Genomic DNA, 27,618 nt, shown 5'->3' with positions numbered 1-27,618 from the left:
GCACAGTGGGCAGATTCTTTATCGTCTGAGCCATCAGGGAAGCTCAGTGAAGCAGGGAGCGCCTGTTAATTGATCATGGCGTCTCTAGGGAGGCCGCACCTACCCGTTGCAGACTGCAGGTGCAGCTGGAGAAAACCTGGTCCCTGGGCAGGGAGCTGTGGCCCTGCCCCTGGCACTGGCCACCACCATCCCCAGGTCACCAGCTGTCTTCCCTGCAGCCTTCTCACTCAGGGGCCCTGTCTACTCAGACTGGTTCTAGCACTTTCTACCATATTCTGAGCCCCATTTCTGCCTCTCTGAGGCCAGGATCCCGATTCTGTGCCTGTCTTCCGCATTTCCGAGTAAACCTCACAAAGAATCACAGCTGTTCAGAAGCACGCTGCACAATATAAAATTTATTATAAAACTTCAGCAAATATAAATATCCAGGAGCCATTTGGAATGGAGACCACACCGCAGAAAAAGACTGAAATCTGGGGTTGGGCGGGGAGGGGAGGTTGGAGGCCCCCTGCTGCATAGCTTTTCACCTGGAAATCCTTGGCCTCCCTTCAGAATGGATGTTAGGAAAACAACCAAAATTTACGGGGGAAAAAAATCGAAAACCCTGCAGCACATAAAAGCAAACCCAAGTGGGCCAATCACAGCCCACAGTGCTTGGTGTAAACCCCATGGAGTCTCTAACTCGGGTCCAGCCTGTCATTCTGCCACTTGAAAGAGAAAAGCATTAAGAAATGCGTTTACATAGGAACACTCACTTGTAAATAACTGAGAAAGAGAGAAAAGGCAACGTGTGAGAATTCTTTCTTGCTTCCAACGGGTCTGAAAGGGACAGAGCACCATGGCGGGAATTTCATTTCCCGTTTCCAGAGGCCAGGCTCCCCACCAGCATGGAGACCAGCTCACCTGCCCGGGGCCACCCGGGGTCCCTGTGCAGAGAAACCGCCGCTGGGGCAGGACACAGGCCTCAGGACACTGGGGATGCAGCCCGGAGGGGCTGACCCCGCCTCCGGAAGCGGTGGTTTCCAGGTGGCAGCTGGGCCAGTCCTTAGAAGCAGACCTTCTGCAAGTCTTCCTTATTCCGGGCCGGCCTGCTTTGCCAGAGGTCCGCGGTTCAGGGCGAGCAGGTTGGGGAGCTCTGTCCTGACTCCAAGCCTCCTCCCCGCCAAGTGTGTGCCTGTGTGCCCGGGGATGAACACACACACACCCCCACGTGCATGCACACACACACACGTGCATGCACACACAGGCACACGTGTAGTCTGGTCCAGGAGCTCCGCACGGATTTTTCTTCTTCCTGGGACGCCTGCTGGTGGAGAGACCACACGGCCAGCTGGTGCTGGAGACGGCCCCCGCGCCTGCCGGCTCACAGGTTGGACGTGGAGCAGGCTTTGCAGCACTGCTGGCCGTAGAAGCGGTGGCCGCACACCCCGTGCTGGGGCGCCAGGGCACACCAGCGGAAGCGGTCCCCGCAGGAGGCGCCTGAAAGCCAGCAGCCCTGCGTCAGTCACCGGTGCCGCACCCCACCCTGGGTCAGCCGCCACCCGCGGAAACCCCGGCAAACCAAGGCAAGCCTGCCGCCACCTTGTGGCTGCTCTGCAGGGAGGGCAGCTCTGCAGGTCACACGGACCATGTGGGTCGTGCTGTTTGCACAAGATCTTTCTTGGCAGGTTCCTGCAAAGCTGTCATTTTCTGCTTTTCGTGCTAAACACCCCCCACGGAACCACTCAGCCACCCGAGACAACGGGTCTTCTGTGGACTGGACTCTGGTTCTCGGATCCCTGATTGAAGCAGACCACTCACTCTCCTCCAGCCCCATTTTCTCCTCCAGGAACCTCGACAGACAGACAGACAGGGCACGGTGCTGCAAATCCCCAAGGCACTTTGGGTATGTGTGCAGGGATCGCGTTTACCGAGCAGCCAAGGAGCAGCAGGAGAAGGGGACGACAGAGGATGAGATGGTTGGATGGCATCACCGACTCAATGGACATGAGTTTGAGTGACCTCCGGGAGTTGGTGATGGACAGGGAGGCCTGGCGTGCTGCAGTCCATGGGGTCGCAGAGTCGGACATGACTGAGCGACTGAACTGAACTGAAGGAAATCCCACGGACAGAGGAGCATAGCACGCTGCAGTCCACGGGGTTGCAAAAGAATGGGACACGACTTGGCGACCCTAACATCAACAACAAATGAATACGTTGGGGTCTCGTTTAACTTGGGGTGCAAAAGGCTGCTTTACTCAGAATGGCCTTCCCTGAATACAGACAGCAGCACAGAAACACAAGAGGCAGTTGTGCTTGCTGTGAGCCAAATGGCTCTCGCAGCCGCCTGTGCCGTTTCCGGGGAGGAAGGCGTGAGCAGCGAGGGGTCTGCTCCGTGGGCCCTTTCATGGGGAAAACTGGTGGAGGTGGAGAGAGAACAGTGTAGCGGACACAAGACCCTCTAACCCGCGGGGACCCCTGGTTGCTCAGCTCTCTTAGCAACCACTCCAGAAACCCGACAGCCCCAGCCGGATCGCGAAGGTCAAACCCAGGCGGGGGAGGGGGGGGGCCCCCGACACTCACCTTTCTTCTCTGCGATGGGGCAGAACCGGGTGTTGCAGGCCTGGGAGACGGTGGGCTTCTGCAGCACGGAGCAGCCCGCGGCCGGCCGGCCCCCCGCCAGGCACTGCACGGACCGCGTCTGCATGCCGCCTCCGCAGCTGGCCGTGCACTGCGGGAGACACGAGCCGCCGTCACGCTGGGCCACCCGGCCGTCCAGCCATCCCTTTCTACGGGTCCCCTCCACCCAGGCTCCGCAAGGTGGTCTCTCTGTTTCTCGACCGGGGTAGGGGGCTGAACACAAGTTGCATATTTCCCAGGTATGGACACTGGGAAGACGGGCCCAGAAGTCTGAACATCTTGAATCATCAAGGGTTCGATGGACACACACAAAGCGACACCTGTCTGGGGATACAGGCTGCAGGCCCATCCCGAGACCCTCTCACAAGCCAGCCTTTCTGGTGCCCCTGACTCGGAAAAGCTTGACAAGCCAGCCCCCTCCACAGAGGCACAAAGACAGCCCTCTGGACCCCAAGTTTTGCAGGGACTCCGGATGCCTGGGCATGGCCGCCCCCTCCCAGGAACACCATGTCCCTACACTGGGGCCCCGCACTCTGAGGCTCAGAGCACAGAGGAGCCAGGGCAGGGAGAGGCGGCTCGGTCAGACCAGTCCTCACCGGCGGGCCGGGCACATACCCCATAGACCACGGCAGTGGGTCCACTGGAGACCCACTGCTGGCAAGAAACCGGGAGAGACCCAAACCTGCAGCAATGAATCTGCCCAGAAAGAAAGCGGCTCACAGTCCAGACCGAATTCTGACAAGCTCACGGCATGGCTCACACAAGGCTGCGTGTTCAAGAATGCTAAGAATGTTAAGTGGTAGAGGAGCCCCTGCAGAAAGATGGGGTCAGGAAACAATCTGGAGGTCCTGGTGCACGGTGGGTTAAGTTAAATAGTCGCGTTAACGCGTGAGGATAAAGCTCTGCTGATTTGGAGACACACACACAAGTTAGGCTGCTGCCAAGATGTGTGGACAGGACCAATGCCAGGATCCCCCTGGAGCAGTGGCCTGGGGGTGGTCTTCCATGGCCGAAACCGCCCATGGCCAGACTCTGAGGACCGGCTGCAGACAGAGCCAGGGGAGGTGGCTTGTAAACCCCTTGGGAGAGGGACGCAGTGATGCGGTAAGTAGAACATCTTGGTTTGCCCCTCGACGGAGGAGAGAAGCTGGAAACAGAGTCCCCAGAGCTCATAAGCTGAAGGAGTCGTTCTTTCTTCTTTTTTCCCTCTTTTGGGACAGGACGTCTGGGCCTCTGGAGAGAAAACCCAGGGCTTTTCGCTGATGAGCGTGTGGGTTTGGAACACACCCTGTGAGGCTGAGCCCTGCTCTTCAAATTCAACATCATCGGCGAACGCTGTGGGTCGCCCCATTTCAGGGTAGGACACCGGCAGCCAGGAGCGCGACAGTGCCACGGGCAGACTGGTGACGCGTCCCCGAGTCGTCAGGCCCGCTCGAGTCGTGTCAGCTGTCTTGCTGGGGCTGCGGCGTCTCGGACTCGTGACACACGCCTGAGTCGTCAGGCCCGCTCGGCCGCGCCAGCTGTCTTCCTGGGACTGTGGCGTCTCTGAGCGTCACGGCAGAACCACGCTCCTGGCCCGCAGCCTCTGACTCGGGTCCCAGGCGCTCCCTCAGCCCCTGTCCCGGGCTGGGAACTCACTCGGGGACCTGGTTCCTAGTTCTCTTTTCTCATCCATAGTGTTGAACCTCTCTGCCTTGGAGTTGAATTTCTTTCATCACGAGCAGCAGGGCAGACTGCCACTCCCTGCATATATCATATCTGTTTATATTTGAACCCAAGTTGTGGGCACAGAGGCTGACATAACTATATTTACAGAAAACAGTTTTTACAATTACAATTCACGTTTTAACATGCTGATACTTTTGACCTACTTAAAACAGGAAATGCTTGAAAAGGATACAGTCCAAATGTCCTGTGGTCCAGTATTTTAAATGAAACAGTTTCTAATACCATTCGGGGAGGAGTTCCTGTATTTCTAAATGAAAAGGTGACATCAGATTTGAAGATGTGCTAAGTCATTTCAGTTGTGTTCGACTCTTTGCCATTCCATGGACCTCAGCCACCAGGCTCCTCTGTCCGTGGGATTCTCCAGGCAAGAATACTGGGGTGGGCTGCCATGCCCTCTCTCCAGAGGATCTTCCTCACCCAGGGATTGAACCCGTGTGTCTTCTGTCTCCTGCACTGGCAGCTGGGTTCTTCACTGCTAGCACCACTGGGAAGCCCCAAGTTTGGAGATAAGCAGAACCAAAGGCACAAACACACCTAGAGGGCAGGTGCAGAGTGGGCGGGGAGCGAGAGCAGCCTCTGGCGGGCTTCAAAGACTCCGCTGCTCCCCATGGCCTGGCCGCAGAGCGCACAGTGCCGATGACAGGGACACCAGCCCCAGACGAGAGTGAAGCTGTGCTGGAGGGGAAAGTTCTCCAGATGAGGACCAGATGCGGCTGCCCTCAGGCACTCATGGATTTGCTTTTCATCTGAAATTCCACATTCCGCAAACACTCCCTGAATACTCAGTATGGAGAGTGTGCCCTGGTGGACACTGGGGACTGTATATATAAAATATGCATGCATGTATGTGTACACATATGTCAACATGGGGAACACACCGCAGAACAGCAGGGCACTCGCCACAGAGTTACCGGTCTGGACGGCTGTTTTGTGACTGCATCCGCTTTCAAGCAGCTCACGTCAGCGGGGCAGCCTTGACCTCTGACGAGGCCGCAGCACGGACGTGGCATGATTCTGGGATGGGAGGCGCGATTCTCCACTCCGGAGTCTGCTTTCTGTCCTTGCTTCCTTTTTGGCACAGGGCGCCCAGGAAGCTCGAGGATGCGGGACGCGCTTCCTGGGAGGGCAGTCACTGCATGGGCAGGGAAGACTGCCACCTGCAGCTGCCCGGGTCATTCCCGTGGCACCAGGCACGGAGCACGCCTTGTGGGAAGTGATTTGGAGAGAGACGAAGACTCCTGAAAGTTCCTCTGAAAGCAATGGGGAGCAGACATCCGCCTGCGGTTCCCGGGATCAGCCTCTGGAATCAACGAAGATCCCGCTTGCTGGCCCTGAGAGATCTTCTGCGATGGGAGTGTCCTGGTGGCCTGGTGCTCCGTGGATCTCATAAACTTGGTAAGACTTCACCTCGGAGGTCCTGGAGCCAGTGTTGCCTGATATGGTTATGAGAGCTGGCCCAGGCGGGAGCACAGACGTTCGTGGCCGTCCCCGCTATCATCTTCATCTGCTTTCTCTGTTTTCTTCACGTGGACCATTTTTAAAGTCCCTACTGAATTTACTACAATATTGCTTCTGCTTTATGTTTTGCTTTTTGGCCTTGAGGAATTAAGATCTTACCTCCAGGGATGGAGCCTGCACCTCCTGCACTGGAAGGCCAAGTCCCAGCCACCAGCCTGCCAGGCAAGTCCCTTCCTTTGCTTCTTAAAAACTGACCACCCAGACCCAAGTGCCCAAGAAGACACTGGGCTCTGAGCTGCTCTTGTGTTGCCCTCACTCACAGATGGCAACAGGACAGGCAGAGAGGGCTGCGAGGAGCCCAAAGCCAGAAGCAGGGCCAGGAAGTAGGCTGGGTCAACAGTAGTGTGTGCAGAATTCTTCCCTTACAGCTGCAGGGAGCACAGGAGGAGGAGGGAACTAGGGACACGGAGATGCCAGGACAGATCCCGCAGCCCCTCTCGGCCTGGGCTGGCCAAGCCTGGGGACAAGGCGGGTTACAGCCATTCTGGGGGCTCAACCCCATCCTCATTTGCTCAGCTTTGTGGTTGGCCTCAAACAGACTTACAATCACCTGTTTCTTCCAGATCTCGCATTTCTTCCCCATCCATACTCACCTCTGGGGAGCTCAGCCCAGCTTTTACCCAAACCATTACATCCTCTTACCCTGCACAGGGTTAGGGTTTAGAACAACCACGCTGAGCCTGTGTGCTCAGTCATGTCTGACTCTGTGAGACCCCATGGATGGTAGCCCACCAGGCCCTCTGTGCATGGGATTCTCCAGGCAAGAACACTGGAGTGGGTTGCCATTTCCTTCTCCTGGGGATCATCGCCATCCAGAGATAGCACCCACAGATCCTCCTGCATTGGCAGGCTGGTTCTTCTTCACCACCAGCACCACCCGGGAGGCCCTAGAACAATCACAAGTGCCCTAAAAGACGGAGTAACCTTTGGAGATCACCCCCTGGAAGGGCCCCCGCAACCCTGACCCCCAGAAACCCAACACCTCACGGGCTCTGGAGGGAAGGGCCTGGAGCTGGCTCCATGGGCCTGGGGGCTACACTCCGGCAGAAACCTTCCAGCCGAGGGCAGCTGGCAACACCGAGGAGGGGCTCTGCCCGCCACCCCTTCATCCCTACCTGAGACCAGGGCGAGGCAAACCAGCCGGCTCGCGGGGGTCCTGCAGCAGCAAATGCGGGGCGTTTGGGGCAGGGAAACGGGGCACAGGCACGCTGCAGCTCCAGCTGGGGCTGCGGCAGGTGCAGGCACTTCTTGGAGGCCAGCTCACGGTACTTCCCAGACACGTACTTCTCAGCACACTTCAGGAACCTTTTCTGGGTTCCTCTTTCACAGGTAACAGAGCACTGAAAAGAAGACAACCAAGGACGTGCGTGAAAGGCATGTCTCCCCACGTGGTGGCCGTTTCTCTCGCAAAATCGTTGAGTGGAGATGCCTCCTGATTACGTCAGCCTGAACATTTATAGATGTGTGAACAGTCAGTCCATCCTAAACGACATCAACCCTGAATACTCATGGGAAGGACTGATGCTGAAGCTGAAGCTCCAATACTTTGGCCACCTGATTGATACTTTTGAACTGAGGTGTTGGAGAAGACTCTTGAGGGTCCCTTGGACTGCAAGGAGATCAAATCAGTCCATCCTAAAGGAAATCAACCCTGAATGCTCATTGGAAGAACTGATAATGAAGCTGAAACTCCAATACTTTGGCAACCTGATGCAAAGAACTGACCCATTTGAAAAGACCCTGATGCTGGGAAAGATTGAAGGCAAGAGGAGAAGCAGACGACAGAGGATGAGATGGCTGGATGGCATCACCAACTCAATGGACATGGGTTTGGGTGAACTCCGGGAGTTGGTGATGGACAGGGAGGCCTGGCGTGCTGGGGGTCCCAAAGAGTCGGACACAACTTAGCGACTGAACAACAAACAGTCAGTGAAACTTATGGGACCTCTGCATTTTAAAATGGTGTTAACAGTATCTGCCAAAAAAACAACGACTCTCTTGAGGTCACAGTGGCCTGGTACTAGAGACATAAGTTGGGGCAGGGCAGTTAGAAACCGTGAAGGGAGTAATTCCGGAGCTATCACTGCACTGGGGAGTGAAGATGCTGGGCTGTAACCGATACCAGAATGCACTGGAATCTACCTCACAAGGATGTCAGGTAAACCCCAGAGCTCCTCAGATTCACACACCCAACAGCAGCGTGATGCTGGCCCCTAGCACAGGGGCAGGCAGGGGAGACCCAGGGCTTCCATCTCCCCCGGGAAGCTGAGTGCTGCCCTGGACAGAGCACAGCAGGCTCATTCATTCCGACCAGAAGTGCTCTGAGCCCGAGCTGCCACTGCAGCCGCACCCTCTTGCATGGACAGCGGGGCCCTGGGCCAACCTGTGGCCAGGCGGGGCTGCAGCCACGTGACACACGGGGATGACGCAGAAGGCCAGGCACAGACTGCACCAGGAGGCTGGCTCGGAGGTCACAGGGCAGGTCCCGGGGGCTGGCATCGCTGCCCCGGGCTGGCATGTCTGCAGGTCCCATCCACGGAGGAGGCTGGGTGCCTGGGGCTCCGGCCTCATGCTCAGGCTCGGCTTTGGGGCGTGCTTGGTGGGTCCTGCTGCCAGAACAGAGCTGGAGGGCTCCTCTCGGGGGCTTGTTGGGGCCAAGCCTGAGGGAAGCTCTGGGGTGTGGTGAGTGTGTGTGTGTGTGTGTGCATGCCCGAATGTGTTAGATATTCAGGGCAAGGGATTTCCATCTGGACACCTTCCAGACACCGTGTGTGTTAATCTCTCAGTCATGTCTGACCCTTGGTGATCCCAAGGACTGTAATCCACCAGGCTCCTCTGTCCATGGGATTCTCCAGGCAAGAATACTGGAGTGGGCAGCCATTCCCTTCACCAGGGGATCTTCCCAACACAGTGATCAAACCCCGTACTGCAGGCGGGTTCTTTACCACCGCGCCACCTGGGAAGCCCTTACTAGGCAGATCAAGCTGTTTCCTTCCTAAGGACTCAGCCTCTGGAGATATGCATAGAATCAAATGTCTCCTAATGACTGCATGATTCAGTCATCTAGACACTGACGCCCCTGTTCCCAGGTGAGAGAGGATCGGGAGTTCTTCCTTAGCAGCAGCAGGGTTCACGCAGTAGTGATGCTGTTTTTATTTTTCAGGGGCAAACAAGGGCTGTCTCATTCAGGATAAATGTCCTGCCTGGCACGCCATCACTTTATAGAGGCCTTCCTCCCTCCTGGACTAGACGCCATTGGTGGCCAGGGTGGGGATGAGACCCCGAGTCTGCCCCTGAGGGCCAGGGATCAGGGGGCCTTCTTTCCCCGGTTGCTAGGGAAACCAGCTGTGTGGGCTGCGTACACACATGCATCTCAGGACACGCTGTCTCCTCCTGCGGTCACCCCCCTGCCCCACCACCTAGGCACATCCTGGGAAACGGCTGCAGCTGCTCGGGGTGAGGTGGGTCCCCCAGCCCACAGCGGGCATGATGAACACCCCCCGGCCAGCACCTGTTCACCCACCCATCCACTCCACATCGAGGGAGGGATGATTGTGTGGGTGACCTGGGTGGGGTGCTCCACGGATGTGATACGAAAGCCAGAGAAAACGCCAAGGAGTGGAGGCCAGGTGTGGGGCTGAATACCAGGGGCAGTGGGACCGGAGACTTAGAGGAAAGGAGTGGAAGCAGAGGAACCCAGCAAGGAGGGGTGGCCCTGAGGTGGAAGGTGGTCGACCCAGTTCCACCTGGACCCGGCACGCCTACCTGGGACCAATGCATCTACCTGGGATCTGGCACACCCACCTGGGAAGGTGCACCCACCTGGGACCAGGCGGACACGAGCCACTGCAGCTTCCTGTGCTTGTGGCAGCGCCTGAGCAGACAGGCCTCATGAGTCCTGGGCTTGGGCTCCGCGGTGCAGACGGCGTCAGGCAGCAGCTGTGCCCTGGCTGAGGGGTTGGTGCTCTTACAGGCCACGGACCTCTTCCGCCAGCCCTTCCCGCAGGTTCGTGAGCACTGCGAGCAGGAAGAGCGAGTGTCGGCTCCCTCGAGAGGGGGATGGGACCGAGCTGGGGCTCCAGCCCTGAGCCCCGAGGCTGGGGAGACTCCAGGTGCCCCCACAGCCTGCACTGCACAGGAGGGACCCCATTCACCACCCCACCCATGCCAGCCCCCCCACCCCACTTACCTCCGCCCAGGGCCCGGTGCTCCACGCCGGCGGGCAGCTCTGAGGCTGGCAGGCCTGTCGGCTGGAGGGGACGGGCTGTGGACACAGGCTGGCCGAGACCCGCTCCGATTTGTAGTGCGCGCGCCGCGTGCACTGGACCGCCCGGCTCTGCGTGCCCCCTCCGCACGTGCGGCTGCAGGCGCTCCAGTTCCCCACTGACCAGCTGCGGGGACAGGGGACCCCACGGTGAGGGGCGGGGCTGCGTCTCCGGGAGGAGGGGGCAGGGTCCGGGGGCGGGGCATCAACCTGCATAACTTCCCACCTGCTGCCTCGTGTGTGCAGTCCTTTTCAGTCCTGCGTGTGGTCTCCCAGGCCCCTGCCCCTTCTAATTTCCTGATTAGTGTTCCTGACGTCAGGCCTCCCCTCCTCTGGCTGTCAGCTTCTCTTGGGCTTGGAAATAACTCCCCTCAACGCAGTGCATCTATTCCCCCCACCCCCAACCTTTTCCTAAAAGGAAAATTTCAAACATATACAAAAATATAGGCCCTCCGTGTCCCTGTCCACCCAGTCTCAAAGATTATCAGTTTATGTCCCCGATCCCTATAGCATTTTGAAGCAAATTCTAGACATACTCATATCTCAATACACACCTCTAAAAGATAAGGAGTCAGGTTTTTCAGCCTAATTATAATGCCACTGTGACATTTGAAAATTTTAACAATAATCCCTTAACATCTTTAAATAGTCAATGTTCCATTCCCAATTATGTTGTCCCTGTCAAAATTTAATCTGCTTGCTGGAGTCAGAATCCAAATAAAGCTCCTGCTTTGAAATGGTTGATGTGTCTTTTGTTTTGGTCTATAGGTTCTCCGAAATTTCATTTAGTTTTCTCTTTGTTACAGAATGACAGAAAGATGGCTCACCTTACTACATCTCTACAGCTTTCTTTCTTTTTTTTTTGCTGATCACAGGACTTTGCAAGCTACATCTCTGTGGTATCACTTAGAAGGCTCTCTGTCCTCTGCCCTTCTTGCAATTAAGTCATTAGTCTAAAGACTTTGTCATATTTTGGGGTTTTTGTTTTGTGTCTACAGATGCCCTGAAATTGTACCAATACTAGGTGGGCTGAGCCCCCCAAATTGCTGAACAAAACCACCAGCATGCGTCCTCAAGTTCTCAAAGGGGTCTGGGACCCAAATCATGGTCGAGCCTGTCTTTGGGCTTTTGTGAAAGTTCTAAGGAAGAAGGAGGCGATGGAGGGAGGAGAGGGGAGTCGATGACACTTGCTGGATTAGGAAGTGGGGTGACCCCGCCCCGGGACTTGGCAGCGCTGCAGTGGCACCAGGTGCACTCGGGCTGCACTGTGAAATGGGAAAGCGCCTGCTGCATCAGGAAACAAGGATGCCACAGCTATCCGTGATTCCAGCCCTCCCACGTGGGCTTCCGAGCTGGGCCCCACTCCCTGCACAAGGAACTGAAGGATGTCGCAGCCATCAGCAGTTCCAGCCCTCCAGCGTGAGCCAGAAGGCCCTAAGGGAATTCGAGAGAGAGAAAAAGTTCTTCTTAAATGTGCAGGGTGCTGGCCCCAGATAGCTGAGATGTGTTATGACAGGAATGACTTCAATGATCCCAGACTTGCATCTTCCCATGCATAGAAGAACACTAAATTCCTTAACTTGGTATCTGATTTTCCTTACTTAACAATCTTTGATGTTCAGACTGCCTGCCCTCCTTGCTGCAAACTGGTGTATAGCCTGACTCCCCTCCCGCCCCCTTGGAGCGGTTTTCTCAGGGTCACTGAGATGCCCTCTCCCGAGCTTGGAATCCTTAACATTCCTGATAAATAACTCTCTACTTTCAGGTTGCAACTGTATTTTTGTAGTTGACAGAACCATGATATGTTTACTTAGCTTTGTTTGTAGAAGCTTTGAGCTAGATTATGCCAAAGTATTTCTCATGAACAGACTCTATTATCTTTCTAAGAAAATTATTTAAAAACTGTGATTAAAAGTTTTATGCATATAATAATAAACTATGTCAGGTTTGTAAGAACTGTTCCGTATCAACTGCGGAAATGCTTCCACTTCTCAGTGTTACCAAGATTGTTGCTGTTGTTTAGTTGCTCCGTTGTATCAGACTCTGCGACCCCGTGGACTGGAGCCCACCAGACCCCTCTGTCCATGGGATATTTCAGGCAAGAAATCTGGAGTGGGTTGCCATTCCCTTCTCCAGGGGATCTTCCCAACCCAGGGACTGAACCCTCATCTCCTTCACTGTAGGTAGATTCTTCACTGCTGAGCTATTGGGAAGCCTGGTCTTTACCACCATGTTAAACCGTGTAAATTATGCAAACTCCTTAGGAAACCCAGGCTTTGGGCTCCTGGCTGCGTTGATTCTTCATCTGGAGGCTCTCCATTGCTTTTCTATTTTTTATATTTCCTCCCACTTACATTTGCTTCTCAACTGCGCAGCCTCATAAACTCTAACTGGTCAACCCTGGGTCTGTGGAGGTGTCTTGGCTGCTCCGAGGCTTTTCACATCCCTGTGTTAAGTCCTCGGTCTCCACCATCTTAAGCTGTTCCAGTGGGTTGGTCCATGCTCTGACCTCCTCTTAGCCGCACACCATTAAGAAATGGTCCTGTGCAAAAATCGTTCACACGGCATCTGGAGATGCCAAGTGCTTGCTTTGTTTCACAGGCAGAGCTCCGGGCAAATGTCTTGACTGCAGCTCAGGAAAGAGTCAAATCCACACAAGCTTCTGTGCTGGTGTCTGAGGGTCCACTGAGCAGAACGAGCCGTGTCGGGTGGCTGACGAGCGGCCGAACCTGTCCTGCTGTGGTCTGGTTTTTCAAGTCCGCCAGCTGGAACAGAGCAGGCCGTGGGTGTGACTCCCGTCAGTCAGGTGCCCCAGGCAGGGCCTGGAGCACTCGGCCACCCGGCCACCACGGTGCTGCCCCCAGCCAGGAGTCACCTGGCAGGACTTACCCTGCAGCTCTCAGAGCTGCCTGGACAAGTGGTGGAGTTTACAGTAGTTACTCAACAGTCTGGGCAGGGTTCCCTGGCACCGTCTGCCCCATATTCAATGTCACTAATTGTCAACAGTCAGGAGCTGCTTCTCATAAAATGACTTTTGCCTTCCCATTAAAAAAATAGCAATATTTTGGTTTTGGTTATTTAATGTTTCCTCTGAAACTGCAACAAGGGTATTTGAAAATGCAAATTCTCAACAAGGGTGTTTGGTTTAGTGCAGTACGCTGTCGTGAAGCACTCCCCAGGCAGCCTCAGGGCTGTGACTGCCCTTCAGGCTCAGAGGTCACCCTTGGCGGGGACCAGACCTGTGGCTCACGGCCGAGCCCCACCTGTATGGTCAGCTCAGGGCTGTCACAGAGTCAGCATCAGAAACCGCTAACTTCGTTTTAGAATTGGGTTTCAGTGTCTCTTCCTGCTCCCTTCAAAGTTTTCAGACAAAGCACCCTGTTGATCCCATTTTCAGGAGTAACTCCTGGTCGTCAGTGGAGTGGCCTCTCATAACTCAGTAAGCACATGGGGTAATGACCAGGCAGAACCCGGTTGATGGGGTGAACCTAGAGAAGGCTGTGTTCACCGCTGGGTTTAGCTCCAGGGAGGTGCAGGCTGGACAGGGCGAAGGACAGCATGCGAACACAGCTCCAGTTACAAAGTGTCCCCACGTCGGTCAGGACTTTCACAGGCTGGTGTCCGTCACCGCCTTCAGGAAGGATGCTCTCAGTCACATTGCCCGCTTTGACTTTGTGACATGATCTTTGAAATCCTCTGTGACTACAAACACGGACATTCACACGCCCCATACTCAGTGGCCTGGACTGTGACAGTTGCCATTGCGGCCCAGCGGTCACTGGGTGGGTTCTGAAGACAGAAGGTTCTTGTCTTCATAGGAAACTACAGCCACGCCTCATGTGCAGGCGATTGAGGTTTACCACGCTTTCCGTCTACATGAAGTTGTCGACTTAAAAAACATTCACAACCTAAAAAGCTGAGAGTTATGTTTTATTTGGTGGGAATTTTTAGGGCTTAAGCCAAGGAGGCAGAATCTCAGGGAACCCTGAGAAAACTCTTCAAGGAGCTGAGGGGAGGAGCCAGGTTACATAGAAGTTTTGTGACAAAGGGCAGGTAGTCTGAACATCAAGACTATTGTTGAAGAAAACCAGATATCTCAAGTGAAGGAATTTAGTGCTTTTCTATATATGGGAAGGCACAAGGGTCTGTGCTCATTAAACTGTTCCTTTCATATGCTGTTGGGGCAAGTAACCTGTATTTTCACATCCTGAGCTCCGCCCCCGGGACTCACTGTGGGTAGTAGCCGCTGTCAGCTGCTAGATCATAGGGATTCTCCTCCTTCCTGAGCACCCTTAGGACTCACCAGCTCACACTGGAGAGCTGCCATCGCTGAGGACTATGACACCCTTGTTTACTGATATGGCGGGAAATACGCTGCTGCTTTCAAGATAACAATGCACATCCCATAATAAACAGATGCCAGTTTGAAAAATCTGCCTTAGCTGCAGGAAGAGAATGTCCGCAAACACATTAACTTAAAGAGAGCAGACAGACTGGGAGCTGAAAGCTCAGTAGCTGAGATCACAGGACTCAGGGTGATGAAGAGGGAGAGAAGCTGATTTCTGAGCCCATCTGGCAGCTGGCCACGCATGGGCTGTTCGCTGGCCTGGCCCATATGCTGAGTCAGGAATTACTGGTCTCTGTCAGGGGATGTTTCAACTGTATCAGAGGGTGCCAGCTGCACTCCAGGCCAGTTCTGAGGCAGAAGTCCAGTGCTGAAAGGGCCAATGATCTCGGTAACCAATTGTGCGAGTGAGTGGTGTGAGAGGCCAGAGCTGTTGGACACACAGCTTGCACTCTGCACTCCTGCCTTGATGCCGAGAGCAAGTCTTCCTGAATTGCAGCAGTAAGTACATTAGAAGTGACAGCAGCACGCCAAACACACACACACATCCTCCACCAGGTGTTGGCAGGGATGTGCTAGACTCTCTGGTTGTCTGCTGGATGCAATGCCGGGGAAAGGCCTCCATGGTCACCCCAGAACTGAAAGTCCATTACTGATGACTGGCTGGCAAGGATGGGGGCCAGACTTCAGGAAACTGGGCACCTGGATCAAGAATCCAGGCTCTGGGAAGCTGGCAGCTTAACAGTGACTTCACTTTGTTCAGTCTCAAAAGGCAAACTCCTTTGTTCGATGTGAGAGTGAAGGAGAGATTTATAATGAGTCATGCACAGGACTGAATTTTTTCATCGTTAAGGCAGCATTTCTTTGCTGACTCACATGGAGCCAAACTGCAGGACCTCAAAACCTCCCCAAAAAGGAGGTTCAGTGGATGTTAATCTTACGGACTGCGAGAAGCCAAAGATACGGAGATTTTTTATTATTCAGGGGCTGATGTGCTATTTTTACTGAACTTTCCTGTCTCACTCCCCTGTCATCAAATGTTATCTTAAGAAGAATCAGTAAGATCTACAGAGCTTCATTTACATGGGGGAGGCATGGGAAATGGAATTATGAGGGATGCACAGGCCAAAGAAATCTACCTCGCTGTTCCAGACAGCCTTGATAATTTTCTGTTTCAGCAAAAACCCTTCATCTGGAGGTTTTTTCTCTGCAGACCATGGGGGGTGTGTGATCCCATTAACTCAAATGAAAAACCCCGGCTCATAAAAGGTGAGAGGGAAATGCTTAGATTCCGAGTGACAGTGAAGGGCTGCTTATTTGCAGGGCTGCTCCCTTTAGCCAGTTTCCACGGGAAACTGGAAGAAAGAGGCTGAGTCTTAGAGTTGGGTAGGGCTTCAGATATGGTCTGCTTTTCCAGTTGTATGTTATGGATGGGGAAGTGGCACCTCAAGAAGCAAAGTGTCATGGAGGGAGTGGATAATGCAAACAAGATGGAGCTCAGGACTCCCCCAGTGCTGCCCTCTGCCTCATCCTTGCTCTGCTGGGAAGAGTGAGCATCTCCCCATTGTGAGATGTCAACGTGGGGAAGGCAGCCACCTCCCTCTCCTCTTCACCCCATTCAGCACCCAACCATCGAGCCAGCTCTGTGTCACAAACACCTCTGCTATGGAGTAAAAATAAAAAACTGGAGTGGTAACTACATACAGGTAGCCCAGTGAGCAACCTATACCCAACTGAAACTGAGTAATGACTTGGTCGGCGGTAACTCCCTCCACTTTCACAGGGTTCGCACCCCAATTCTTGTGCCCCAGGATGACCCCAGGGGCTGAGAGGACCTGTGGCTCAGCCCAGTGCTGAGACAGTATTTCCCAAACCACGGCTGCCTGGCAGGGCTTTCAAACATCCACACGCACCTGGTCTTTCCCCCGCTCTGCAGGAATCACAAATCTGTGGTTGAGAGTCAGAAATCTGAATTTTTGCAAAGCCCTCCTTCCCTGGATTGGGAAGGAGGGCTCTGTAAAAGCCCTTGAGAAGACCAAGAAACAGGACACCTGCTCATCAGGGCAGTCCAGGGCTCTGGCTCCTGCGGGTGGTAACTGCCCTCGCTCCCAGTTGTGTTAAAGTGGCTGAAAGAAACACAAGCTGGAATCAAGATTGCGGGGAGAAAGATCAATAACCTCAGATATGCAGATGACACCACCCTTGTGGCAGAAAGTGAAGAGGAACTCAAAAGCCTCTTGATGAAAGTGAAAGTGGAGAGTGAAAAAGTTGGCTTAAAGCTCAACATTCAGAAAACGAAGATCATGGCATCCGGTCCCATCACTTCATGGGAAATAGATGGGGAAACAGTGGAAACTGTGTCAGACTTTATTTTTTTGGGCTCCAAAATCACTGCAGATGGTGACTATAGCCATGAAATTAAAAGACGCTTACTCCTTGGAAGGAAAGTTATGACCAACCTAGATAGCATATTCAAAAGTAGAGACATTACTTTGCCAACAAAGGTTCGTCTAGTTCAGGCTATGGTTTTTCCAGTGGTCATGTATGGATGTGAGAGTTGGACTGTGAAGAAGGCTGAGCACTGAAGAATTGACGCTTTTGAACTGTGGTGTTGGAGAAGATTCTTGAGAGTCCCCTGGACTACAAGGAGATCCAACCAGTCCATTCTGAAGGAGATCAGCCCTGGGATTTCTTTGGAAGGAATGATGCTAAAGCTGAAACTCCAGTACTTTGGCCACCTCATGTGAAGAGTTGACTCATTGGAAAAGACTCTGATGCTGGGAGGGATTGGGGGCAGGAGGAGAAGGGGATGACAGAAGGTGAGATGGCTGGATGGCATCACTGACTCGATGGACGTGAGTCTGAGTGAACTCCAGAAGTTGGTGATGGACAGGGAGGCCTGGCATGCTATGATTCATGGGGTCGCGAAGAGTCAGACACGACTGAGCGACTGAACTGACTGAACTGATGCTATTTTTAATGATTATGAGAACTCAGAGGTGCCAATAAAACATCAGGGGCAAAGCCTGGTGAGTAGGTTCCTCTCCAAAAAGCCATCAACCCTCACTCCTCACAACAGGAAATCAGAAAAGCCCACTCAGGCAACCCCATTGTCTGGCAGCTCCCATGCCCCGGCCACCCCATCTTCAAGCATCATCCCTGGCTGTAAACACTCTTCTCTGGAGCTGGCATCTGGCCCCAGACTCAGCGACCGAGCCTCTCGGAGGCTGGCATGTCAGGCAGGCTTGGGCTCCTTCTGGAAGAAAGACTTCTCAGAACCAAAGTGGTGGAGAAGCTGGGTCAGAACAGAGCTGCTTCTCCTGTACGGCCCTTCTGACCTCCAAGTGAAGTGCTCAGAGAAGTAAAGGCAGACACATCCAGTGCTGATACTCCGGATCCTCCCAAACAACCCAACCTGACAGCTGGGGAGACATGGTTCCTATCTAAGGAAGGTCCCATGGAGCAAGGTCTTTGGAAATGCACATTTCTGTCAGGCATTGTCCACTTTAAAGTGCACAATGTGCAAAGTGAGGACTGGAGTCCGGGAGACAGCACCTCAGTGGCTCTGAGAAATCACTCCGGAGAAGTGGGGGGGTTGGTGGGGGACAGGAAGGTCAGTACACATGTGATTTTGGTGAAGTGGAAGTTCATGCAATTCAGCACATATCTTTCCAGAACGTTTCTGCTAATCTCATGAAGCTTTTGCTAATCACGAGAAGCAGTTGTCACCATGAAGGGTTTTAGTGCTTTTCTATATACGGGGAGATACAAAAATTGGGCTCATAAAACCGGTTCCTGAAAATATCTGAGTCTGAAGACCTGCCTCCAGTGTTGCCCTGAGCACAGAGGGCCTCATCTCTGCTCTCCACCCTGAACTCCTTGCAGCTTCACTGGTGGCTCAGATGGTAAAGGATCTGCCTGCAATGAGGGAGACCTGGGTTCTATCCCTGGGTTTGGAAGATCCCCTAGAGCAGGGAATGGCAACCCACTCCAGTATTCTTGCCTGGAGAATTTCATGGACAGAGAAGCCTGGCAGTTACAGCCCAAGAATAGGACATGACCGAGTGACTAACTGAACTCCTTTTGAGGGGTGTTGAAGCTCAGCAGCTGTAGCAGTACATGATTTAATCCTTGTAGATACTCAACATTCAGAAAACTAAGATCATGGCATCCGGTCCCATCACTTCATGACAAATAGATGGGGAAACAGTGGAAATAGTGAAAGGCTTTATTTTCTTGGGCTCCAAAATCACTGCAGATGGTGACTGCAGCCGTGAAATTAAGAGACGTTTACTCCTTGGAAGGAAAGTTATGATCAACTTATACAGCATATTAAAAAGCAGAGACATTACTTTGCCAACAAAGGTCCATCTAGTCAAGGCTATGGTTTTTCCAGTGGTCATGTATTGATGTGAGAGTTGGACTATAAAGAAAGCAGAGAGCTGAAGAATTGATGCTTTTGAACTGTGGTGTTGGAGAAGACCCTTGAGAGTCCCTTGGACTGAAAGAAGATCCAACCAGTCCATTCTAAAGGAAATCAGTCCTGAATATTCAGGACTGATGTTGGAGCTGAAACTCCAATACTTTGGCCACTTGATGTGAAGAATTAACTCATCAGAAAAGATCGATGCTGGGAAAGATTGAGGGCAGGAGGAGAAGGGGACGACAGAGGATGAGATGGTTGGATGGCATCACCGACTCAATGGCCATGAGTTTGAGTGAACTCTGGGAGTTGGCGATGGACAGGGAAGCCTGGCTGCTGCAGTCCATGGGGTCACAAAGGATCAGACATGACTGAGCAACTGAACTGAACTGAACTGAACTGAGAGATATGTGGCAAGTGCCTGTCATCTGTATCTGACAGGATGGAAGCTTGTGACAATAGATGTATTCATAGCTGGGGACACCATTTAGGTTACAAATATTCTACCACCCTGCCCCCTCAGTAGACAGTTGGTTTTTTACTGGGCAAGACCAATATAACTTCTAACATGAGACTCCTTCAGCGTCATCCCCCAAGAGAACAGAACAGTGGGCGCCTCCTCCGTCAGCGTCTGTTCCTGGGGACGCTTGCTGTCGGTTCTGTTCTTCTCTGAACACGAGACGCCCTCTGGATGGGCGCCTCCCTCTTACTGATGCATTTCCAGCCTCGGGAGCAGCTCCCCGCTCTGTTCTGAACTGACCCGTCAGATTCTTGGACGTCTTTTCTGTCTTGGCAAAACGGCCGGGCTGCTGCCTACGCCATGCTGAGCGCCAGGTGGGGTGAAGGGCCAGCCGTGCCCCAGGCTGTCAGCATCCTTCCCTGACACCCAGTGACGCCTGGCCGCACAGGAACCAGCGGAGCCTGCCCTCAGGGCTGCCTCTGCCAGCTGAACTTGGAATCGGAATTATGTAATATAATGAGGCTTGGTGTCGCTGGATGAAACATGAGCTTGGAGAAGGAGAAGGCTGTTTCTATGAACACTGGGTTGAATCTCTGGAATGACTCAGTAGAGACCCGTCATTAAATGGAACTGCTCTCAGCTTAGGTGTGGCTCAGAGAAAAATAAAGTCTGGAGAAAACATGAAAGATTTAAGATGATTTTGCACCCGGGTGAATGGGACAGGTTTCAAGTTTTTCCTTCAAGAAACTTAAACAGAACATCATAGGTGTGGGCACATTTTATGCAAATAATCAACTTAGATCTTTAATAGGCAGATTCCTACCCAAGTAAGCTTTGGTTATAACTGAAGGAGTTAGCAAATGGATGAACATTTCTGTATTTTAAGTGAAAACACAGGTTCAAGGCATATGTGTATCTTGTATTTTTAAAGGAGTTTCCCTTAATTTGCCATTTTCATCAGTGGACCAAAATGAGGGTCACTCTCATCCTCTGTCTGATGAGAACCCTGACTCCCCCCGTAAGCATCTCACCTGTAGAGACCTCTGCATCTCCATCACATGGCACTCCCACCTGGCATGTGATGGGAACTCAGAGCCAGCATTCCCCACTGCCCCACTGTGCCCCCTCTGCCCTGTGTGCCCATTCCAGGGGGTGGAACCCCTCCTGGTTTCTGTCCTCTAGCTCTTCCCATGTCTCCCCCCATCACGGATTCTATTTCCCAATTCCCCAGCAAAGCTGCCCTTCCTGAGTGTGTGTGCGTGTGTGCTAAGTCGCTTCAGTCGTGTCCGACTCTTTGTGACACCACGGACTGTAGCCCACCAGGCTCCTCTGTCCATGGGATTCTCCAGGCAAGAATACTGGAGTGGGTTGCCATGCCCTCCTCCAGGGTATCTTCCTGACCCAGAGATCAAACCCACATCTCTTATATCTCCTGCATTGGTAGGTGGGTTATTTACCATTAGCACCACAAGGGAAGCCCCTCTGATCAAATCCAGGTCGATGGTGGTTCATTTTATGTGTCAACTTGATTGGGTCATGGTACCCAGATATTTGCTCAAATATTAGTCCAGGTGTTTCTGGGGAGGTGTTTTTTTTTTTTTTTAAGATGAGGTTAGCATTTAACTCAGGAGGTTCTAAGTGAAGTAGATTGTCCCCCATAACGTGGGTGGGCCTCGCTCAATCAGTTGAAGTCCTTAATAGAAAAATACTGAGGTTCCCCAGAAGAAAAGAATATTCTAGCAGCAGACAACCTTTGAACTTGAACCATGGCACTGATTCTTCCCTGCGTCTCCAGATTTTGGACCTGCCAGCCTCCACAATTACATGGGTTGATTTCTTAAAATCTCTGCACACACACACACACACACACACACAGGCACACACACACCCTCTACTGGTTCTGTCTTTCTGAGAACCTGGCCCAGTGTAAGATCTTTGTCATTTCCCATTTGAATTGCCTCTGCACTGGCCTCCTTGCTCCTGGGTTTGGTGTGATAAAAGCCAGCCTCCCATCTGCTACCAGGAAGTTAGTTTCAGTGCTAACATGAATGGGCCCCTTCACTACCTAAAGTCCTTTCCAGTTTGGTTTCCTGGGATACGTGGTTCACCACCCAGGTGAACCTGCTGCATCACTGGGCTCCTTGCCTTCTTCCTCAGGTACTTATGATTTGGCAAAGTACTAGATGCAGAGTACGAGGTGCAGGGTACAAGGCGTAGAGCATTAGGTATAGGGTACTAGATGCAGAACGCCAGGCTCCCAGTACTAGGTGCAGGGTACTAGGTGCAGGGTACTAGGTTTAGAGTACCAGGCTCCCAGTACTAGGTGCAGAGTATGAGGTGCAGGGTACAAGGCATAGAGTATTAGGTATAGGGTACCAGATGCAGAATGCCAGGCTCCCAGTACTAGGTACAGGGTACAAGGCATAGAGTATTAGGTATAGGGTACTAGATGCAGAATGCCAGGCTCCCAGTACTAGGTGCAGGGTACTAGATTTAGAGTACCAGGCTCCCAGTACTAGGCGCAGGGTACTAGGTGCAGAGTATTAGGTATAGGGTACTAGATGCAGAATGCCAGGCTCCCAGTACTAGGTACAGGGTACAAGGCGTAGAGTATTAGGTATAGGGTACTAGATGCAGAATGCCAGGCTCCCAGTACTAGGTGCAGGGTACTAGATTTAGAGTACCAGGCTCCCAGTACTAGGCGCAGGGTACTAGGTGCAGAGTATTAGGTATAGGGTACTAGATGCAGAATGCCAGGCTCCCAGTACTAGGTGCAGGATACTAGGTACAGAGTGCTAGGTTTAGAGTACCAGGCTCCCAGTACTAGGTGCAGGGTACTAGGTGCAGAATGCTAGATTTAGAGTACCAGGCTCCCAGTACTAGGTGCAGGGTACTAGGTTTAGAGTACCAGGCTCCCAGTACTAGGCGCAGGGTACTAGGTGCAGAGTATTAGGTATAGGGTACTAGATGCAGAATGCCAGGCTCCCAGTACTAGGTGCAGGATACTAGGTACAGAGAGCTAGGTTTAGAGTACCAGGCTCCCAGTACTAGGTGCAGGGTACTAAGCTCCATCCTAGTGCAGGGTAACTCCTCCTCCACCCCATCCTCCACCTTCCCTCTCCTCCTCCTCCTCAGCCCTCACCTGGTGGGTGAGGTCATTCACATGCAGCCCAGCTGGCTCTATAAGTACAGCCTCTCCGTCTATCTACTCAACATACAAGCAAAGAAGGAAAGCCATGTTTCCTTACTGCATCAACTGTATTTCATATGTACTTTTTGACAGTCAATGAAGGGCTGATAAGGACATAACTAGTAAATACGAATTTTTAAAAAGTGAAAAAAAATCCCACAAAGATGTGCCCATTAATTTTGTTGCATTACTTCTAAGTAATTTTCTAATTATGGGTAAAGATCATGTGCTCAAGAGATCATGCTGCTGAAAGTATGTAATTCTCCACTCAGAAAAGAATTATTGAGAAACTTTAGAACTAAGTTCTAAAAGTGGTGCTGGGGGAAGAATGAGGGAATATGGAAAACAACGGTGACCTAACATATTTATTTACATCTGGAGAAAGGAAACATGGAAACTATCTCAACTATACTCAGCTGAATTAGAGACACAGGAGAGGCCCTGGGCAGGTTTTCCCATCTGTCCAGGTGTTTCTCACCTGAGCACAGGGCAGACATAGCTGGTCGCTGGTGAAGGAACATGGTTCTACACCGTGAAGGTTTGGATCCATCTCGAAACCAGTGCAACATCGTAAAGCAATTATCCTCCCCCAAAATGAAAAAAGACCCTGGAAAAGAACCTGATGCTAGGAAAGAATAAAGGTAAAAGGAGAAGAAAGGAAATCAGCCCTGAATATTCATTGGAAGGACTGATGCTGAAGCTGAAACTCCAATACTTTGGCCACCTGATGTGAAGAACTGACTCATTTCAAAAGACTCTGATGCTGGGAAAGATTGAAGACGGGAGGAGAAGGGGACGACAGAGGATGAGATGGTTGGATGGCATCACTGACTCAATGGGCATGGGTTTGAGTAAGCCCTGGGAGTTGGTGATGGACAAGGAGGCCTGGCATGCTGCAGCCCATGGGGCCACAAAGAGTCAGACACGACTTAGGGACCAAACAACAACACAGAGAAAAAAAGAAGTTAAAAAAAGCCTGTCTTTCAAAAAGAAAAGATAATGAGATACTTTGAGAACCCCTAAGAGACGACGCTAAAGCTTTTTGAGTTATGGGAATAAACAGACTCTTGCAGTTTCTTGACCTGCTTTCAAGCAACAGCTTATTAAGGAGCGTTCCCAAAGGACAAAGGCTCCTTCTCCCACCATGTCCGGAGAAAATGGCATTACGCTGTCCACCAGACTTAAACATTTTGATAGCAGGTGAGGAAATGATACAATGTATGGACAATCCAGGTGTATGAACAAGAGCTTACATGTTATGTGGATCTGTGGATTCCACATGGGATTTCCTTGTTGATTTAGAGAAACTTTCCTATCCTGAAGATATGCCATTTTCCCTAATTGAGAAAGGATGAGGTAATGTTTACCCAAATCACTGAGCGTGTGTAAATACACCCTTTAACTCACTCTAAGAGACACTCACAAGCTCACGACAGGAGGCTTGAACCTGTAAGGGTTTAGATTCTCTCAACTACTTGGATTATGCTTGGAGAAGGAAACGGCAATGCACTCCAGCATTCTTGCCTGGAGAATCCCTTGGACAGAGGAGCCTGGTGGGCTACAGTCCACAGAGTCGCAAAGAATCAGACACAACTGAAGCGACTTAGCACACATGCATGGATTATGCTGCTACAATAACATGAAGGCTTATTTTTCCCCGAAAAAGGCTGACAGATAATAGAGATGACATTTTCTATTCAGATACTCTTTTTCTGAAAAGAAAAAAAGCTTTCATCTAGCCCAGGAGTTGGCAAGCATTTCCCTAAAGGGCCAGAGAGTAGACAGTAGGTATTTTAGGCCGATGGCCACACGATTGCAAGTCCTCCACCTTGCTGTGGCAGGGAGAAAGCAGCCAGAGGCAGGATGTAAGAGAACGGGCAGGGAGTGTCCCAATAAAACTTTATTTGCAGAATCAGGAGGTGGGCTGCATGTGGACCTGGGGCCACAGTGTGCCAGCCCCAGACTTATCCGTTCCACTTAGGAAGGCGTGGACCGAACACAGCTGCAGACACCAGGAAGTGCTGGGTATTTGTACAACAATCAGGATGGCTCTATAAGGTCAGCGTGTCAGGGTTTAGACCCAGCCTGAGTGCAACCAAAGCAGATTACTGGGAGGAGTGGGTGGACACACTGCCTCATCGTGGGGGACAGATGTCAACAACACAACAGTGACAACAAGAACAGCCAGCCGCATACAATCGATCTTGAAGTTCCAACAAAGAAGAGTCACAAATAAGACAGGGAATCAAACTCAAGGCATACGGCTTCAGTACACGGGGGCAGGGGGCAGATCGTGGGCTCCCTGAAGGGACGGCCAGGCTGGGCTCTGAGAACCCAGACAGCCAAGAGCTCCTGACCGTCCTGCGGTCCTGCCAGCTGGGGGCTGGTCCTCATTCCAGCTGCTGGAGGACAGGGGAGAGCTTGGGAAGGCCCCACAAGCGGTGTGGGCCAAGGTTTGCGCCCAGGGTCCAGCCTGCAGGCAAGGCACTCCCTGGCTCCCTTTCTACGCTTACATGTTGCCCACTTTGTGCCCTGTGCCCTTCCAAATGCTTATGTGGATTAATCCACTCACACACCCATCCGTCTAACAACCCCAGGGAGGTGTCGTCAGAATTCTTATTTTACAGATGAGGAAACCGAGGCCCGGAGACAGTGGAGCCTGGACACAGCTCAGGCTGCAAGTCCCTCAGGCTCTGGACAGTCAAGGTCACACTGCCGGGAAGCGGCAGGGCCAGAGGGAACAGGGGAGAGCCGTGCTCTCAGCCGCCCTGAGTTCTGCTGCTCAGTGAGTCCAGGCCTCTGCAAAGTGGGCCTTTTAGCTGGGAATCGAATGAGGCTGTTGTTCATTGTGGCTTAGCTCTAAACCAGCCCAGGATAAATGCCTATATTGGGGGGGAGGGGCATTAATCTTGAGTGGGTAGTTAAAAATTTTTTGTGTATTGCTTCCACATACGTGTAAGTGTGGAATTCACTGTTTAAAGTAAATGCTGTGTATTTCTACTTTATGGATCATCACCATATAAAGCACTTTTTTCAAAAGTCCATAATGATTCAGTATTGAATCAGTGCTACGGTTTCTCCAATAGTCATGTACAGATGTGAGAGCTGGACCCTAAAGAAGGCTGAGTGCTGAAGAATTGATGTTTTCGAACTGTGGTGCCAGAGAAGACTCTTGAGAGTCTGCTGGACAATAAGGAGATCAAACCAGTCAATCCTAGTGGAAATCAACCCTGAATATGCATTGGAGGGACTGATGCTGAAGCTGAAGCTCTGATCCTTTGGTCACCTGATGAGAAGAGCTGACTTACTGGAAAAGTCCCTGATGCTGGGAAAGATTGAGGGCATGAGGAGAAGGGGGTGACAGAGGATCAGATGGTTGGATGGCATCACTGACTCGATGGATATGAGTTTGAGCAAGTTCTGGGAGTTGGTGATAGACAGGGAAGCCTGGCGTGCTGCAGTCCATGGGGTTGCAGAGTCAGACAAGACTGAGTGAGCAACAACAAAACACAAATACTCAGTTAGGTCCATGCTGTTTCCAAATATTTTTCTCCTCAGTCACCACGACATCCAGATTTTCTGCAACATCTGAAATATCTCTTCCTGCCTCTCAGGAAAACCTGTTTAGTGATGTCCTAGGGGAAAGCCTATGTGTCTAAAAGGAATTTAAACATTTCAAAACTGGCTTAGGTTCAGTTTTCTTTCTTTTAAAATGGATGACCTTCCCAGAGGAGAGGGCTTAATTCATCTCTCAAGGTGCAAAATGTGATTTAAGCCGTGGAAGATTCACTAGGAAATTCGTGGAGACTCACTTTCTTCGGATCCCTGTTTTCCTTGGAAGGCATGTCAGTTTCTTGTTCTAATACAGAAGTTGAACTGTCCCTACTGTGGCTTCTTGTTTATGAGGAGGATTTTAAAGATGATGGCATCACTCCTACAGTTTCAGGCGTTTCTGGGATTTTTGCTGTAGCGTTTGTTGGATCTTCACTCCCAGATAAACACTTTGCAATGATCTTCTGCAGACATATGAGTCGGTTTCCTGAGAATGCTTTCCAGGTGGCCTCGTCCAGCACATCTGGATGGTTTGAGCCTGACCACAGGCATTCAGTTCCCAGGGATTCTGCCCTTGACCGGGACGAGGGCTCGGAGGGGTCTGGGCCAAGGTGGATCAGTCACTTAGAGCCATCTTCAGAGGGTTTTATGTACCAGGGCTGCCAGGAATGGATATAAATCTAATGGGTTTTAAGAGGGAAACCAAAGAAGCAGATTGAAGTCATACTGCACACAGAGCAAATCTGCAGTCAAAGTGACACCGTAGATGAAATCAGTGTCAGTATCCTGCTCAGAGTTTCAGTCACACTCTGCTGGAAGGTGGTAGGAAACAGTAAGAGCATCACGGTCACAGGCTCACACAACCTAAGTCCCCGACGGAGCCACAGAGCTTCCTGAGTGCTGGTGGTGGTTGCTGTTTAGTTTCTAATTTGTGTCTGACTCTTTGTGGGTTGTAGGCTGCCAGGTTCCTCTGTCCTGGAATCTCCAGGCAGGAATACTGGAGCGGGTTGCCATTTCCTCCTCCGGGGGATTTTCCCGAAAGAGGGACTGAATCTGCGTCTCCTGCTTGGCAGGCAGATTCTTCACCACTGAACCACACTGCTACACGACTCTGGTGATATCAACTCCTTCCTTAAAGAATTATGAAAGCCGTAATGAGAACTGACTGACACCTGGGAATATGAGGCATAAAGCTACACAGAGGTTTGGGGTAAAGAACTTAACAGTAAGGGACAGAAATGATAGCAGACACACGGATATTTACTGTGGTTTCCACAAAATGATGGCAGGGTCTGACTTTTTACAGTGATTTCAAAGAATCTCCAGGTTTGATGTGTTAAGCTGTCAAACAGCTTCCAGACTGAGGTCCAGGTGTGAAGGCACCCCATGCCAAGATGCGTCTGCTGACCACGGGAGGCTATTAGGCTAAGTGCCTGCCAAGAACATGTGGGTAACATTTGATGCTGGGGTCTTCTTTCTCCGGAGGGCGGGAACTGTTCCATTCTCTGCAGGAAGCAGG

General features: G+C 51.9%; 1 protein-coding gene across 3 annotated transcripts in view; it reads right to left on the bottom strand.

Moving 5' to 3' along the window:
• Window positions 1-375: 375 nt before the first annotated feature.
• The window catches only part of ADAMTS16 (ADAM metallopeptidase with thrombospondin type 1 motif 16), a 193,374-nt gene continuing 166,131 nt past the window's right edge, over window positions 376-27,618 (bottom strand). For 2 of the 3 annotated variants that reach the window (XM_086362465.1, XM_086362466.1), the window contains exons 19-23: window positions 10,055-10,256; window positions 9,688-9,882; window positions 6,981-7,205; window positions 2,563-2,710; window positions 376-1,479 (exon numbers count right to left, since the gene is read on the bottom strand). In XM_086362465.1, the coding sequence (XP_086218591.1) occupies window positions 1,364-1,479; window positions 2,563-2,710; window positions 6,981-7,205; window positions 9,688-9,882; window positions 10,055-10,256 (886 nt within the window). In that variant the 3' untranslated portion in view covers window positions 376-1,363. Of the gene's footprint in view, window positions 1,480-2,562; window positions 2,711-6,980; window positions 7,206-9,687; window positions 9,883-10,054; window positions 10,257-27,618 lie in introns of those variants that run through there. The other variant, XR_015149151.1, reaches the window with a different exon arrangement.

This window comes from Bos grunniens, chromosome 20 (genome assembly GCF_055505025.1).
Source record: "Bos grunniens cultivar Pamir isolate PY7600 chromosome 20, Bosgru_T2T1.0, whole genome shotgun sequence".
Taxonomy (NCBI): domain Eukaryota; kingdom Metazoa; phylum Chordata; class Mammalia; order Artiodactyla; family Bovidae; genus Bos; species Bos grunniens.
Note: the sequence above shows the minus strand (reverse complement) of the source record. Positions and strands in the feature narration are given on the sequence as shown.